The 17,742-nt window shown below is 43.7% G+C and overlaps 1 protein-coding gene across 1 annotated transcript in view; it reads right to left on the bottom strand.

Annotated features, from left to right (window-relative positions):
* Positions 1–16,462, bottom strand: part of RAB2A (RAB2A, member RAS oncogene family) — a 41,817-nt gene extending 25,355 nt beyond the window's left edge. The window contains exons 1-3 of the mRNA XM_032183052.1: positions 16,365–16,462; positions 7,220–7,291; positions 3,619–3,686 (exon numbers count right to left, since the gene is read on the bottom strand). Of these exons, the coding sequence (XP_032038943.1) occupies positions 3,619–3,686; positions 7,220–7,291; positions 16,365–16,410 (186 nt within the window). The 5' untranslated portion in view covers positions 16,411–16,462. The remainder of the gene's footprint in view (positions 1–3,618; positions 3,687–7,219; positions 7,292–16,364) is intronic.
* Between the last annotated feature and the right edge of the window lie 1,280 nt (positions 16,463–17,742).

Genomic DNA, 17,742 nt, shown 5'->3' with positions numbered 1-17,742 from the left:
AACCTCATTCATGACAATTTAGTCTAGAAAACAAATAGTATTGCTCAGTATCATCACTGATCTCTTCCCCTGCAGCATCTCAGAGAACTTCAATTCCCTCTTTCAACTGCTGTTTATTTTTGCTCGTCAACAATGACTTTTTAGTAACAATAAATACAAGACAGAACAGCCCCCTCAACAACTAAATGAAGGATACTGACTCAGCCTGGTAACAAGCCCAGTACTCTTCAACAAAGAAGTTTTTTCTGGGGAGAAGTGATTTTTTTTTTTTTATATTTCTTATTTTTTTATATTTCTTCTACTGCCACAAGACAAACAACCTTTATCTACACAGCTTCTTTAAACCCAGAAAGCTTAATAGCTCCCAGAATGGTTATTTTGATCCTTACCAGCTTCTACAGACTTCTAGTTCCCTAGGAAGGGTGATGGCAACTGACAGCGGCTCAAATATCAGACAAAAGAGAAGCTAAGCTACTTATACTAGGAAATTATCAATTAACCACTTCTGAAAAAGTATTTCTCTGTCTACACAAGTAAAGAAAATCATTACTAAGATAAAAATCACAAACATAATCCAGAGGCTACGACAGACACGACAAACGAATCATTTGGTCCAATACCTGCACTACACTTGGCCTGACCTAAAAGCATCCAGAAGCGAAGTGAAATCGAAGGAGTCGCAGACCTAAGCACATCATACAGAGCAGCAGGCTTGCAGGACCTGGCGGGAGGGAGAGCCTGTCCAAGAGCAGCCTACAGCTGGGAGACGATGAGGGGACGCAGTGTTTTGCTGGTCCAGACATATGAACAGGAGTAGTACTGATGTACCACAACAGCTATCACTAAGTATACAATGCCCATGCTGATTATCTTTCATGCAAGTTTTTTTTTTTCATTATTTATTTTTTATTTTACTTCAGACTAGTTTTACTAGACTATCAGCCCACAGGAACAAACACTGGACTACAATTGTTAATGGGCACGCATGCATTCCTGGAGCATATCTTACAGTTTGGCCTCATCCAAAAGGAATTCAGTTTGTGTACTCCCACATGAAATCCAGAGCGCAGTAAGCAGAGCTGCTTGCTTTCTGTAGCCCGACTCCTGAATCAAACTAAGATGCTAATGAAAGAGTCAAATATTCTGGAGTTATGACATGAAAAGAACACAAAAACACATGTCACTGACACACAACAGCATTAACTTCAGCTGCCCCTCTCTAAGTTAACCTTCAGTGAGGTATCCTGCAGCTTCCATACACTCCCATGACTGAGATGAACACCTTGTCTTGTACTGATCTGCTGAGGACAACAAACCAATCACCCTGGCACTGACACCTCTGGCAAAAAAAAATATCAAAATTTAAATGTTTGATTTTCTAACAAAAGCAAATCCATATTCATTGCTAACCATTGGAAACAAACTGAATCTAACTCTCTATTTCTTATGCCTCTGCTCAAGGTGCTTCCCATTCAGCAGTGGTTTAAAAGGAGGTATATAAAATTAGGACTAAATCAGAGATGTGCTGCTGTTGCTGCGTCTCAAGAAGTACCAACTAGAAACATAAATGCTTCAAGCATTTGCCAGGCTGTATGTGTAAAATGAATTTTATCAAACAGAAATTGTTTTATCTTAATAAATATGGAGATAACACCAGCAACAGCTAGTAGCTTTTGCTAACAAAAAAAATCCAGTAAATGCTCAACCTGGATAAACAACACAGACACAGCAACCTTGGTCATCATGGACATATCTGTGTACCTCAGCACTTGTATATAAAATATGTTAAGAAATATAATGAGGTATATTTCATGATCTTACTATTTCATCAACTCCTTTGCACCTACACATATCTAAATTTCACTGGCTCAATTCTGTTCTTACAATCCAAGACTGGATTAAACTATTTACCCTGTGTTTTTGAAATCAGATTGCATACAGTTAGCATACTGGCTGTAGTTAAAATTTTAAGTCGCTCATGGCTTACATCTTATAAATTATTAACAACAAGTGCACAATCTACTAAGAGCATATGAAAGCTTTCAATGAGTATTTTTAATGTATGTATGATATTAGTTAAGAATCTAGCCAGATAAAGTCCGGGCCTAAAATAATTTATAATTTATAATAAAGACCAGCTTCATTGAAGTTTTAGGTACTGGACTCTTTGCATGCACACAAGGAGCCAAACTGTGAAGAGCTACTGAATCAGAACACAAAGGAAAACACAATCTACTCGTAAACATATGAAGTTCACTCACATTCAGGGAACAGATAATAGCACATCAACAAAAACAGTCTGAAAGACAGGGAAATACAGCAGCTGCATTGGCAGTCAAATTAGTAACTTTTTCTGCAGAGAATCTGTCAATTTTAGGAAACAAGGATCAATACAGATTTGCCCTCACATGGTTGTGCTACATACTAAAATTCTGCTCCTGAGGCTTCTGTTTTTGTTGAGATTTGCTTGTCTTTTGAACTTATAAATTATCAGCTACCTTGGTAGTTAGCAATCTGCAACTGTATTAGTAAAAATGCCTGGGCTTAGAAAAAGCCTGAAGCAAGCACAATCTGACCATGCTCATTTATACCTTGGACAACTTCCAAGGAGGCACAGACGTTAGATGCCATTTCAAATTATGAACTTGTTAAATAAATAAGGCACATTAGACTATGAAGTTAGCTGAAATACTGCATTTGTTTACATTTTTATACATACATGTATGTACAAATGCATCTCCCTTCATTGACTTGCTACACCACAAAGAGCACAAGCACAAGGCTACAGCTGTTTCTCTATCTGTCTGTTTCTAAAAGTATCCTAAAATGCTTTAGGAAGAGGAAACAGGACTGTGCCTTATGAAACAGTCAAGCATATTAGGAAGACAAAGCTATTGGTACAGGCACTGTAGAGATGCTGCACCACAACAAGCACAAAGGCTGACTGCTCTGTGGTAAGAGCAACCTACAAGAAGAAAACACCTGACTTTGCATTCTTAAATCCGCACCCCTCAAAAAGTAAAAGTCTTTGGGCTTTTTTGGAAGGCTTTCTGAAACTTTATTCCTTTCCCAATCCTTTAATTGTCCAAGTATTGACTATATTCATGATTTGAATGAACTTGAGTTCGTCTTTTACAAAAAGAGAGAGCAGCATCTTTTATCCTACACCAAAAACGCAAACACCTCCTCAAGAGAGCTCTTGATTAAAACTAGTAGACATACCACAATTCCCCAACAGGAAGTTATATTAACCAGGCCTTGCATGAACACAGAGATAGGCTACACAGAAAAATGTAAGTTCTTAATAATGTAACAACTTTTTTTTTTTCCTTCAAAGTAAAGTAGCATTAATTCCAGTCATAAATCTGACAAAGAATTACTTCAGGAAGTTGAGTTACCATGTAAGCAACAGAAATTTGCACTGCTAGATGAGTATATTGCATCAAAAAAGGAAGATTTTAAGCAAGTTTTTGATCTTCAGTGAAACTAAAGAAAGCTGCAAGACAAAGCAAAAATACATATTCTCACATGGGTGCAGATCACGGAGAGCTTAAGCAAAACATCAGAAGAGAAAGTTAGTGGAGCCATGTTGCTTAAACAATTTGTTTTATTACTTACCGTATCCCATATCTGAAGCTTTATCTGTTTTCCATCGATAGTTATCATTCGAGCCCCAAATTCTACACCTAAATAGATTTTACAAAAGGATACGTTATCAGCATGTATCAGAAAGAAGAATGTTTCCTACAAGCACAATACTGAACTAGCTTAAACTCATGTTCTTGCTTTCATGGTAGTCGACAGTCTTTTACCATTTGCTTTTAATTTTCTAGCTGCTTTAAAGAGCTAAAAAGTTTTCTAGAAAGAAGATTGTAACTTTTCAACGGCTTTACAAATAAGCTAATTAGAAAAAGTGCAAAGGAGGTATTTCCTACAGAGCTTTCCAAACGATTTAGCAGTTCTAGCTTAGAGGAAAAAAAACCTTTGCTTGGGTACTCACAGGAAATTGAACAGAGTCATCATCATTTTTAACACTCTACCAGTGTTAGTTTGCTGAAGGCCGTTTACAAGAAATTAAACCTACAATTCTTTATCAGTAGCATATTAAGTGATCATACAAATGTCACCTACAAGATAAATTCTATGACTGTATTAATTAGAATTCATCTGCCCTTATGAAAAAAAATAAGTGCTTCCAATAATCTCGCTAAAGATCAAATTTAATAACTGAAAGAACTTCCTAACAAAAAAATGAATTTCTTCAGTGGAAAAATCAGCCTTTTTTTTTTTTTTTAATCTGTTTTATAAAGCAATTTTATGATCAATAACAGTAAATTAAGCATAATTTCCAGGCTATTACTACAGTAGTTAAAATCTGGCAAAGGCCTAGAGGTAGTGGACATATTTATAAGGCTTAACATAGATTCCATTAAGCTATGCTTCACATATCCATTATTTCAGCAAAAAAGATCTGGTAGCTTAAGTTTTGTCTAAAACTAGTAACTGCCTAGACCGAAGTCTTCAATCAAATTAGTTAGCCCCGATTTTGAAGTATTCCAAGCATCTCTTCAAAAGCTTGTTGAGGAGACTGTGAGGGCAGTGTTGCTTTCTGCAGAAGTAATGACTTCTGGAAGTGGGGAAGGGAGAAGCAGGGAGAAACCTCAAATCGTTCTCCCCCAGATTACTGCAGTCAAGTAAAAGCTGTGGGCCAAAGAACACTCTGCTCCCTTTAGCATCCAAATTATGTGCAAAATAAAGGCAGGGAGGGTCAGGCATAGAACGGACGGAGAAAGGGGATGGCAGTGCTCTGGTGTTGACTGCAACACCTGAGACAGCCCAAGGTCCTTCCACAAGTGCCACCATCACAGGTATTATTCAGTCCCAAAACACAGATACAGAGCTGCTGATTTAAATCCAACAATCTTCCTAAATATTTAGTTTCTACATCCAACCTCACAGAAAAATTAAAAGAACGTTTGTTCTCTTCAAGAAGGAACAGAAGCTGTTGAGCTTTGCAGTTAAGGGTATGTCCTGAGCACAATGGTCACAGAAAACAGAAGCTTACAGGTGTTCTTGCGACCTCTATCTGTCCACAAATATCATGGTTTAGCTTTGTTTTGTTTGTCTCTTAGCTGCACCATGCAGCTTCTCTCTCCTCCAACACTTTTAACAACAGCTACTTCCATTCCCCAACTATACAGAGATAGCTGTTGTGTTGAAGTTCTTAAGAGTCTCCTATTAATTACACACAATTCTGAATGGGGCTAAAAGACAGGAAACAGATACTTTTCTCTCATTTTTATTTTTGTTTTCATTAAAGGTAATATCTCTCTCTGAAGTTAACAAAATTTTAGGCTAGTTATACTAAACTTTTAGGTTGAATTTTGCACACTTGAAGTATCTTTTCTGTGTCAAATTTTAGTTTCAATTCTCTTTTTTCTGAGTTGCTTGCTGGCAGCAGGAATGGAAACTGCACTCCCACCTGTTAAAATCATTCTACTATATCAATAAAAGTTAGTCTATGTAACACTTTATTTTTTTTTTAAATCTACAGATTCTCAGAAGTTTAAACATCATCAGCTGGAAGCACATTAGTTAACCTTAGCCCATCCTACCTCACCCTTCATGGGCATTCCTATCACTGTGAAACAATGTTCTTTCTTTATCTCTGTCCTCGTAAATCCGTTGGGTTAGGCGAGAGAAGTATTCTAGCCAAAACACACACGTGCCCTATCAGCAAAGCGAAAGGAAGCTCCCAGGCAAGACCTTTTCTTCTCCCTTCCCAGCCACTTCCCTGCTTTGTTCCTACACCACTCGCTGCACTGCTATCTAGGTTCACCTCCTCATCCCACTACCTTCAGTATCTGCTCCCAGATTTTAGCTAGCTAGATGCCAGCCAAAGAACTCATGCTACAACCCTCCTGCTGAGGTGAAGCTGTTTCCCACAGCATATCAAGTTGCTGAGGAGCAGGAATATGTGACAGACTGCCACAGGCATAAGTGATATATAAGGTGTCATATATTTGGCAGGCCTAAAGAAGAAGAGATGATAATAAGTCATACCTCCTTAAAAGAATTCAGGCTCTTTATTCAGCCAGCCTACCTGCTGTCAAGACCTCAGAAATACTTGAAAACCAATGTTAACCTTATAATTTGAATTGTATCAGATAGCCACACACATGGTGCAGGAGAACTGCCAAGTGAGAAAAGGAAGCCATAACCAAACAACCCGATATGTTCTGTTACATGAAGAATATTTACGTCTGAAGTGTCTATTTTAGTACTCCTGAACACAGGAAGCCTACCTATTTCCACAAGCTAAGCAGAGACTAGGGATACATTTTGTGCCAGGCTCAGCACGATTAGAGGGATAGTTTAATAGGTTCCTTGAAATAACGTCAAGAAGTTCAAAGGTTCTGCAAACTTACTGGAGGCTAGAGTCTGTTATGCTTAACACTGAAACTGATCTGAAGACTAAGCTTGCCCACAGTCCTACACACTATTCCTCATACTTTATGTGGAAATATAAAAGTTCATATAATTTACTGTAGTCAGATCAGAGGCAATGCATTTGGACAGCATTTCTGCATTTCCCGTGGTATGAATATCAAATTTTACCTAACACAAATGGTCCTGATTCAATTGAGAAATTGTGAAAAAACAAAACACTTTTCCCTTCCAAACAGCAGAAGGAATGCACATCAATCCTTCTCTATCCAGAAGTTACTCTTTCCAAATAGCAGATGTGTTTATTCATCTTTAAGATTAACTTTCCTTTGGCTTTATCTACTACTTGTGTTCAAGGTTCTGTGGCTAGGCTAACAGTCTGGTCCCTAGCGAAAAGCCTGCTGTTTGCATCACCTTCACTGCATTTCAGGCTTGACCAATTCTGTTTCCATACACAGTTTTTCCGGGCTTTTCTGAAGAGACGATTGAGATAGTTATGAATTTTTAAAAACTGTTTCAGATTCTCTATTATTTTCCTAGTAAGAAGCAGGCCTCTGTTTGGCTTTCTTTGCAAACAAATACTAATCATCTAAAGATTTGCTACTGCATTAATACAGAAAAAAATCCAACACTAACTCAGCATAAACTCATAAAAGCATGCTGAGATACCCTAGCTGCTTAACACCATTAAAAAAAAAAAAGGCAAAACAAATCAACCTTAAATATGTTTTAAAACAGCACATTAGCATTGTGGGGAACCAAAGAGACCTACCAATAGTGAGATCATGGACTGGCTGAAATCGCTTGTCTGTGAACTGTAACAATAAACATGATTTCCCAACACCTAAAAAAAAAAGAAAGGAAAAAGTTTTAGGCAAGTGCATTAAAAAATCTGTCAAGAACTGACATAGATTAATTTCAGTCAATGTCATATATTGTTTAAAATTCATTACTAGAAGCTGAAAACACCAAATTTCACTCACCCAAGTATATGCAACTTCCACAATACAACAGCTTTAGAAGTTCCAGAAGTATTAAAGCTGAAGCAGTTTTATTTAAACACTGAACATTTTTTTTTTTTTTTAAAGTAGTTCTGCCTTTAAAGTTATGTGGATAAAGTGTCCTAACAGACTTTCAAAGGACCATTCCACGTCGCCTCACCACTGTAACTACACGGCTCCCTACCCCTCACAACTCTATGTCCAACTCAGAGGTTTTTACTTTCTGCTAAGGTAATTAAATCCTCAATAACATCTCACTCACTAATTTATCAGGAGAGGCAACAGCAGGCATTGCTTATCTGCTTATGACCATTACGTGCTGCTACCCACTGGTGCCCCATAGGCCAACAAATAGCTCAGGGAGAACTGGCACCAACTTGGTTCACATACAACCAGACAGGTAACACACACACACTGACCCCTCAGACATCCTGATTTCAGACTGAGACAAGTTCTTCTCAGACAAAGAACATCTTCCAGGCCTGCTCAGTCAAATTTTCTATTTTTAGCCTTTTACAGCACAGCAGGCATACACTTGACTTACATACGTTCAGACTCCAAACTGTATCACAAACCATACAATACTGTAGCATCCACATTCCCGCAGTGCTTTATCTGCACAGCAAGATAAGGCTGTTTCAGCCACATATTAAAGGTCAGCAACAGTTGATCAGGAGTGATGTATCTAGTAATAAAACAGCAAAAAAAAAAAAAAAAAAAAAAGGGACAAGAAAAAGAAGACCCATACTGTAAGACACGAGGTATGCATACCAGAGGTTTGCATACGGTGACATTGATCTTGCCTCTACTAACTTCAACATTTCCCAAGTTTTTTTAGTATGGTTTCAGAAGGAAACAAAGCCTACACACTCCTGAGACCAACCTGACAGGTGGGCAGCACTTAAAAGTGAAGAACAGTGGCCAGTTTCAATGCAATCAAATGCAAGTCTCCTGCTCCTGTCAGATCCCACTCTGACATTAATAACCCAAGCAAGGCAGCAATTCCAGCAGGCCAAGCCAGTGGTGCTGCCCCTCCTCTAGTCCCTACAGCATCACCTGACCAGGAGAGGGACAAAGTGACAAAACAGAACGGGCATAACGCAGGGCAGACAAGCATGGGAGTTGGGTCAAACGAGGGAAGAGAAATGCAGCAGGCAGCAGATCAACAGCTTAGAGTGGCACGGAACTACAGCCCAAGGCAAAGTTTACCGCGTTGGCCTTATCAGACTTCTCTGGAGCTCTCTGGCTTATGATAGGAAGCTGTCACAACAAAAGCGGCTGGAAAACCTGTATAGGTTACGCTGCATCCAGCCTCCCCCCAAAATCAGTGGACATGAAAGTGGAAGAATAGGAAAGAGCGCTGGAGGTAAGAAAATAACAGGGAGAAAGCCAAGCAGAATAGCAGGGCTGGAAGGGCAGAGAACACAAATCTCCAAGGAACCTTCCAATAACAGCAGTTATTGTGCTCACACAGCACTGTTTACATACCAAGATAACTTCTATGCCACCACCACTGAATTACAGCTGCCACAGAACTTAATCACCACCCCACTTACAAAAAAACAACCGCCTATAAATCAATGCAGAAACAGAATGCAGAGTAGCTTTTGCCATTAACCTGAAAAAACAATTTCAGCATCAGTGGAGAAAACCGAACCTCAACACTATTAAATATTACCTATGAGAAAAATCTTACGAACATCAGGAAAGATTTTAAAATTCAATCGAAATGACACTTGATTAGGTGTCCCAGCCCCAGCTCTCATGTGGCAATCTGCTATTTCTGCTTTTTGTAAGGCTGGCGACCAGCTCCTTGGTTCAGATGAACTGGGGCCAGCCCAGCCCGGATGACAGACAAGCACAGCTCTTTGACACACGCACAGCCTCAAGCTGGCACAACGTGGCCACGATGCCTGCACCTGTAGTTTCTCACAGCACAGCTTTTAGGAGCAGACCGATGGGTTCACACAACAGAAACCAAAGAAATGCACCAGCTTCTGTTCAGTGCCATTCCTGGTACTTCTGAACCTTCCAGCAAAAAAAAATCCCTGGCAGTCAGTGAGTGTCGTGCTCTTGATGGCTGAAAAAGTTTCAAAGAGTTGCAAATAAAGCCGCAGCGCCTCTTAAATTTATGCTTTAATCCATTTTTAGATAACATTCATAAATATTTTATTGCCTACATTTAATAGTAACATTTGTATTCATTTCAGTCTTAACACACTGCACATTTGTTACAGGGCGTTTCTGATGAGAATAGCTTGTGACCCACACACTCCTGCAGCTCGAGCAGGCTGTGCTATCACAGCCAGCCAGCAACAGGAACTGTACAGGAGCTCCTGAGCAGTTTACTTGTCTTGTGTGACATTAAGATGCTGCAAAGATCAATTCACAGTTGTGTGGCAGCTAATTAAACTGCGTACAAGTGCTTTACACTAACTACACTGGTTGACTCTTGAGCTGTTTACCAGGTACCTCACTCACTCAGCACTGTGAGTCTTAGGCCTGGAATGAAGCAGACACCCTAGGAAGAGAAGTTGAACATGTCTTACGATACTTGTAGAACACAATAAATAACTGAATCTGTCTCTTTTAACTCATTCTCCATTTTATTAGAGCAGTTGGTTCAGACAAACCTTCCCCAGGAGGAAAAAAAGAAAAAAACATAGCATCTTAAAACAAGAAACGAGCAGATCTTGGATACGCTTCACCAACACACACAGCAAACAAAAGCTTTTGCTTAGGAGCAAATGAAACCAACAGATCACGTGCTCAGAAGGGTGCAGCATTCTTCTTTGCGGGTACCTGTTCCAGGGTCACTCCAGCACTTCTTCTACACCACCATCCAGGTCCTAAGGTGTGCTGCAGTACTGCTTTACCTCTCTCCATCATTTGAAACCATCAGCCTGGGTAGAGCAGCCAGAGCGGCCAAGTGGCAGGGCTAAGCTCTCCCTCCTCACTCAGAAGGTTATGCAGTGAGCTGTATCAAGAAGCTGATCCAGCAGAAAGCCACAGCCACCCAAAATACTAGTATGTGCATGAGTCTAGGGCTAGAAAATAAACAGCAAAGAGAAAGGTTGCTTCTCAAAGAAGCATCCTGAGCTTGTGGCAACTCAAAAAGCAGCCCCAGAACCACAGCACAGGTGATGATGCAGCTACACCAGTTAAATGGCTTTTGCCAAGGAAGCAGACGTGGTTCCTTCTCCCCTTCCAGCTCCTGTGATCCCCTCTGTTTTGAGTAACACATGGAAAAGAAAGGGAATAAACTTTTATTTTTCCTTGATCATCTTTCAGCTGCAGTCAGAGGTGCGCTGCTGTCACACAAGGGACATTTCCAGACTTTTCTTACCACTAAACTCATTTACTCATTTTACAGCCAGAAGAGACTGATCCTCAACAACTGAAACCAAGCTAACCGGGTGCTGTGATACAATTCTGCAGCACTGGTATTTGGCTGAGTGTCTCGGAAAGCTAATCTGTCTCAAAACTAACAATGCCAAAAAGAAGCAGGGAAGGGAAGGGCCAAGGTCACTTCCTTAGTCGTTCACGTAAGCACTGCTGTCTGCCAAGAAAGGTGGCAGAGGAAAAGAAGTACAGCAGCACTCATCCCAGCTTGGGTACTAAAACTGAACTGTGAAGGCAAACCTCTTCAGTGAAACTGCCAGCTGCCTCTGACGGGCAGGCTCACTTCTTCCCACGCAGTTCCACCTCTTCGCTCAGGATGGCTCTTACACTTCTCTGATCATACCTGCTATTTGCTTCGTTTGGGTGGTTTTGGTTCAGCTCACAAAGACGATTTGTCTCTCTGAAGGGCTGGAGAAGTACCGATGCTGACAGCTCGGAAGCAGCAGCAGCCTGTAGGCAGGACAAGGAGTGGCAACCAGGTCCGCCCACTTTGGCAGCAGCTGAACACTGGATTAGCTCAGGCACATCACACAACTATTTTTCCCTTGTTGCTTCACAAGAGAGGGTGACCAATGAGCTCACCATGCACAGAGACGAAGTCCTACTCCCCTTTTGGCATCTCACCCAGCCTCCTAGAGCCATTTTTCTCCCTTGAGAGTACTCCAGACTTTGGTAGGCACTTCCCTGGGCCAACTCAGCTGATTCATCCACCCAGTAGAGTGTTAACCATAAAAGCAGGGACTTTTCTACTGCATGAGTGAGTTGAATCAGCTCATGGTAGAGTATGAAAATTACCCACAAGATAAGGAGAGCCAGACCTCCTCCTCTCACCCATAATCGCCTCTATTGGTTCAGATGCCCACGTAACCAAGGCCCCAATAGCAGCTGAGATGAAACAAGCTTCTGGCTTCTCTTACCTCCCTTAAGAAAACAAAAACAGACCTTCTAATAGGCTAAAGACTGTCTCAAACAACAGGCAAGTCTCAAATAACAGACTTTAAAACTCAATCAGATTTAAAGCAGATAATTAAATAGTAAAACTGTCACAAGATACAGATCTCTAACCTGGCTTATGAGCTACTTCTAGCTCTTTATGGTGGCCTGCACTGTCCTAGATAGCTTCCAGATGTTTGGTGAGCCCCTGTCGTAGCACAGGCCGCAGCTCCTTCCTCCTTTCCTTCCTTTCCAAAGGCTGTGTCTTTGCGCAACTCAGTGAAGTTGAGCTGCATATTGAGTTGTGTCCGTCAGACACAACCCTGACATCAAACAAACAAAAAATTATTAAAATCAATAGGAAGGAGAGACTACAAAGCTCCAAACTGCTACTTAGAGAGCAAAGGGATTTCACATATCAATATGAGCAGGGACAAGAAAGTAGAATAACCTTTGAAATTGTTCAAGCTGGCTACTTGTCTTTGGGAACAGCAACATTGCAAAAATGGCTTTTTAACTCTTTTTAAGATGATTCAGCTTCAATGCTTAAATAAACAAACACTGCTGTAAATGATTTACAACAATGCATCTGAAGGCAATAATGCAACTTCTCATTTCTATGTAAAACTCGGCAGATTTGCTACCTGGAAGGAGCTTGCAGCTTTACCACTCTGCATTTAGTGTAACAGTACCCAACTGCTACCTCTACAGGCTTTAAAAACAAATAAAATTTCTTTCCAAACAAAATTAAACTACACAAGGCTGTAGAAAATCTATTAGTGCTCTGGATGATCACAACAAACTACAATGAAACTAAGATGTACTTATACAGCACCTAATACCTGCACTTTTAGGGATCAAAGCATCATCCATGGCTTCTCAAGGCAAGAGGTAAGTAGCACAGGTACAAAAAAAGTTCTCAAAACTATCATGAATCATTAATTCCAGCTCCAGCGGGATGAAAACTTGTTTAGTTAAGAACTATTATTATACTCTTGTAGAAAAGAAGGGCAACAGGCTCTTGCCATGCATGTTGCCAGCTAATAACAGCTGTCCCAGGACAAAGTGCAGTGGCACTAGAAACATTTCACAAGGAGGACAGAAACCAAAGCCAATTCTATTACTTCATTTGAGAATATCCTAGGCAAGTTAAACAGCTGACTTTCTCGAGCAAAGTAAGCTGTCAGGAGAGTGAGGTCATCAAGCAATCCTACTTTCTCTCATCTTCCCCTAGAAAGCACTTGGAGATATCCTTGGTTTATAGGCAGCAACTATTTGCTGTAATCAGAAGGCACGTAAAAGCTCATTACCCAAGAAACTCTGAGGATTGCTGAACTAACACATCGAAGAAGAGAGGAAGACAGACCTGCTCGTGGGAGATGCAGTAACACTGATCACACGCAGACATGTAGATGGAGTACAACTGGCAAGTTACGATGGTGACAAGAAGCCTAACCATTGCGAAACTGGTCTTTCAGGCATGCTGAAGTTTTGTAACAGTCTCTGATGAGAAGAACTAAACATACTCCAGTAACTGAAAACCCTATTTAATGTATATTAAATACTCTGGGGAAGAAAATCCATCCCTAGCATTTAGAGAGGTCTTATGTATGAGTTTATTCCCATATGGTATTTATTCCCATCACCAGTAATAGAAACGTAAAGATTTCACCACCATATAGAAAAACTTGTAAGAAAAATAGAAGAACTTCCAGCCACTAACTGCAAAACCTGGCAATACTCGTGTGCTCTGTTTGCCCTGGCTCAGATCAAAGTCCACCTCGACTTCAATCGGTGGCCAAGCGTAGATGGCGTGCTCATCAGATCTTTGCTGCATGACTCCTACAGGCACCCAAACTGAAAATGATGTTATCAGCCACCCAGGCAAAGGTCTCATGAGAAAACCCCTCAGCAGAACGCCCCATGTGCGCTCCTGAATGCATTTGCAAACTCATATAATGTTTTGGAAATATCCAGACCAGAAGACTGTTCTGGATTAACAGCAGTCAGTGTTCCTTAGTACTTGTATATTTCTCTTAAAGATACCAACAGCTGCTGCCCCACTGACACAATGCAAAAATCATACAGATTTATAACCAGGTTGTTTGAGGACCTGAAAAACAGTCACAGTATTTTAGGTCTCTTCCATAACCAAAAGAAACTTCTCCAACTACAGGGGAAAAATATTTACATCTCTTACAGATATATATATAAAAATATAACAACAACAATAGGATCAGTCCCGTGTTGATAAAGCCACAGTGCCTGAAGTACCAGCAAAAGAAAAAGCCACTGAATGTTGATGAGCAATGATGCAGTGAGGGGACAAGATCTCCTGGGCAAGACGCAGTGTTGCACAGTCAGTTTCTGGGGCTGTCCTTTTAAGAAACTGAGACCATACTGCGTTCCCGTGTTTAAGCAGGTGGAAGCATTTGGAATCACAGTACAGAGAAGACACGTGCAGGTGTCTTGTATAACTGCAAGTTTTCTTGTTTTGTTTTTGGCTTGCATAACCCACTTTGCTTTGTAGTGCTGGGAAAGAAGAGGAGCTAAATGCTAACATCTGCCCTCGGTTGCTGCCGCCTTACTCTTCTCCTCCAGTTTGTTTACAACTAACTGCTGAGTCACCAAGCAGTTGATCCACTTCCAAAGGCTCTCAATCAAGCTCCAGAGATAGAGATGTCTTCATTGCTACAAAAACTACATGGCATGCAAGGCCGCTGGCACATCCTTACTGGTTGCAATGCTGTGGCAAAACACCGCTGGAGCAGGCGGGGACAGCCCCCATCCATTCTTGATTTCCACCACCAGTGTTGTGAGTTCAGCTCTCTGAGGCTGAGGAGCAGCAGTAACACCGAAACCAGCACAGACTTTCTGGCAGCAAACAGCGGTGCACAACGTCAGCTGGCTCTTCGGTGCTAGCTGTGTTAGAATACTTAAGGGCTCACAGGAAATTAAAATGAAAGCAAAATCAACTTTCCACTGTTGGCAGGTTTAGTTTGCTTCAAGAACGATCGTCGCACTGGTTTTAATTAGCTTCTTGCAGCAACTCTGAGCAAAAACTACGGGAACTATAAATAAATAAACCAAAATAGCAAATTTGTGAACTGTTTTCCCTCTGTGTTTCCCTTCTCTACCTTACTATTCCCCTATTTGGCTCTTAAGCAGCTGAATCAACTTCAGCAGTGACACACATCCCTTCTGCATTTCACATTTCGAGCAACTGAAATGCTGAAGTGCACCACGGACCATTACACTGAGGATGTTTCATTGTAAAAATTTAATCAGTACACGATCAATGTACCAAAGCGATCGTTTGCTGCCCTCTCTACCTCTTTAACAATCAGAGTTTTTGGAGCTGCACCAGAACTGGCCACGTGTTCCAGAGCAGCGTCGCTCCGAGTTCTGCACTACCATTTTGCATCACCCTGGGCAGACGCACTTCTGACTGCTCAGGTAGAATCCCCTGTCCTGTGGTTTCGTGAGCTGCCACCCACCTAAAAACTCAGGAAAAAAAAAAAACAAAAAACAAAAACAAACAAACAGGATTTTCAGTTGTCATCTAAAGCCTAATGTTTCCAAGGGGCTCATTAAGACTGTGATACCTCTTAATAGTTATTTGTACTACAGCTTCTACTGCAGCAGCCTAGAAAAGCTCTCAGAGTTTAAATGTAGGTTTAAAAAAAAAATTAAAAACACAACAGTGGCTGCACCCAGTGTATTTAATGATCTCACGTGCAACGCAACTGCAGCGTATAATTACACCCCAGCATGATTTGGTTCACAGGTATGAAGTGCAATTACGGAGTTACCCTGGAACAGCAGCACGTGAAACGACAGCTGTCATCAACCCTCCTGAGGAAGGTTTCCTCGTCCAGCTAGGAGGAAAACAACGCCAAGGATGCAGCACCCCCGAGCACCGCAGGTCACTGGGGCAGTCACCTGGCCCTGACAACGCGTTTGGTGTCTGCGAGCATCGCTATGTGGTGCAAACGGGGGAGGGGGGGGGCAGCCATACAAGGGGTGAGCAAACGGGTGAGGGAAGGGGAGAGACCGCAGGCGCCTCCGGCAGAAACGCCGAACGATGCCTCATTAAACCGGGGAGGACCCGAGGCTTTCAACCACCCCGTTTTAACACCTCCCCCCCCCCCGAAGCGGGGCCGCCTCCTCGGGCCGGCAGCGGCGGGGGGGCCGAGGCGGGGCGCTGCCGGCTGCGGGCCCCGCAGTGCCGGCGCCTCCCCCCGCCCCGCCGCCATGTCGCGCTGCCGCAGCCCGCCCTGCCCTGCTCCCCCCCACCCCCCCCAAATCCCTCCGTTACCCCCCCAAACCCCCTCCCGGTTGGGCTGCGGGTCCCGGGGCGAGCAAGGGGGCGAGCAGCAGGAGGAGGAGCAGCAGCAGCAGCGCGGGGCCGAGCGGGGGCGGAGGCCGAGGAGCCGCCTCCCTGGCGCGCAGCCGCCACCACGTCGACGCCGCCAGCACTGCGGAAACGGCCGCGGGGCCCGGCCCTCGGCGCCGCTGCCTTCCCCCCCCCCATCCCCTCCCCGTCCCCTCCGCTCCCCGCCGCCGCACGCACGCACTCACCCGTGTCCCCGATGATGATGTACTTGAAGAGGTACGCGTAGGCCATGGCCGCCCAGCTGCCGCCTCGCCCTCTCGCTCGCTGCCCCCCCCGCCCGCCCCTCCCTCGCCTCCCTCCCTCTCTCCCTTTCCTTCCTCCCTCAACCGCCGCCTGGGAGCGGTTGGAAAGGGCAACGGCCGCAACGGCCCCGCGGCGCCGGGCAGCGCGAGAACAATGACAGGCGGCCCGCGGCCCGCAGCCTCCGGCAGCGTCACGCAGCGCCCCGCCCCCCCGCGCCGACCCGGAAGGGCTGCGGGAGGCACCGCCCGGCTCCGCCCCGCCGGCGGGGCGGGAGGGGCGGGGCGAGCCGCGGGGACACGCCCACTTTGTGGATAACCACGCCCACTTTTCTGGATAACCACGCCCACTTCGCTGGGAACCACGCCCATTACGTGTAATCCACGCCCACATCGCAGGTAACCACGCCCCCATGCGGAAACCACGCCCCCTTACATGGAAACCACGCCCCTTCCATGTGTGGCCACGCCCCTTCTGTCATCGCCCCGCCCCCCGCTGATGGGAGACCCCCCCGCCCCCCCCTCGTAGGCTGATGGGGCTCGCCCTGAGGCGGTTCCCCGCTGTCGCCCCTCAGGGAGGGAGCAGGGTGGAAGTGCCTCGCTGTTTGATTCTTTAAACAATAAAAATAGAATGATGTAAAATAAAAATAGCCGGGTGTAAGGCTGCTCTGAGCTGGCGAAGCTCCCAAACACAAACACTATAGTTCAGCCCCACACAGGGTTCCTTTATCTCACAGAATCATCAGGGTTGGAAAAGCCCCCCAAGATCACCTGGTCCAACCATCCCCTACCACCAGTGTCACCCACAAACCATGTCCCCAAGCACCACGTCCAACCTCTCCTTGAACACCGCCAGGGACGGTTACGCCACCACCTCCCTGGGGAACCCGTCCCAATGCCTGACTGCTCTTTCTGAGCAGAAATGTCTCCTCATTGCCACCCTGAACATCCCTCAGCACAACTTGGGGCCATTCCTTCCAGTCCTATCACTTCTTCCCTGTGAGAAGAGGCTGCCCCCCAGCTCCCTACACCTTCCTTTTGCCTCCCTCTAGTCTCAGTGCTGGCTTAGAAAACACAGTTTTTCCCCTCCTTTTCTGTCTTTTCTCATCAGTCTTGAAGCCACAAGCCTGCACAGTGTCCCAAGCTCACAGCTGCAGTGTAAGGGCTAGAGTTCACGAGGGACTGATGACTTGGAATGAACTTCAAGGTATTCCCAAGTCCACAGAGGCACCTTTGCACCCAGACCTTTGACCCTTGAGCCTACACAGATCATTTGGCTCCAGGGCCAGCCTCACGGCGAGGCTGCCTCAGATGCTGCGGGAAG

This window comes from Aythya fuligula, chromosome 2 (genome assembly GCF_009819795.1).
Source record: "Aythya fuligula isolate bAytFul2 chromosome 2, bAytFul2.pri, whole genome shotgun sequence".
NCBI lineage: Eukaryota > Metazoa > Chordata > Aves > Anseriformes > Anatidae > Aythya > Aythya fuligula.
The sequence above is the reverse complement of the archived record's forward strand: the minus strand, read 5'-3'. Positions and strand labels throughout refer to the sequence as shown.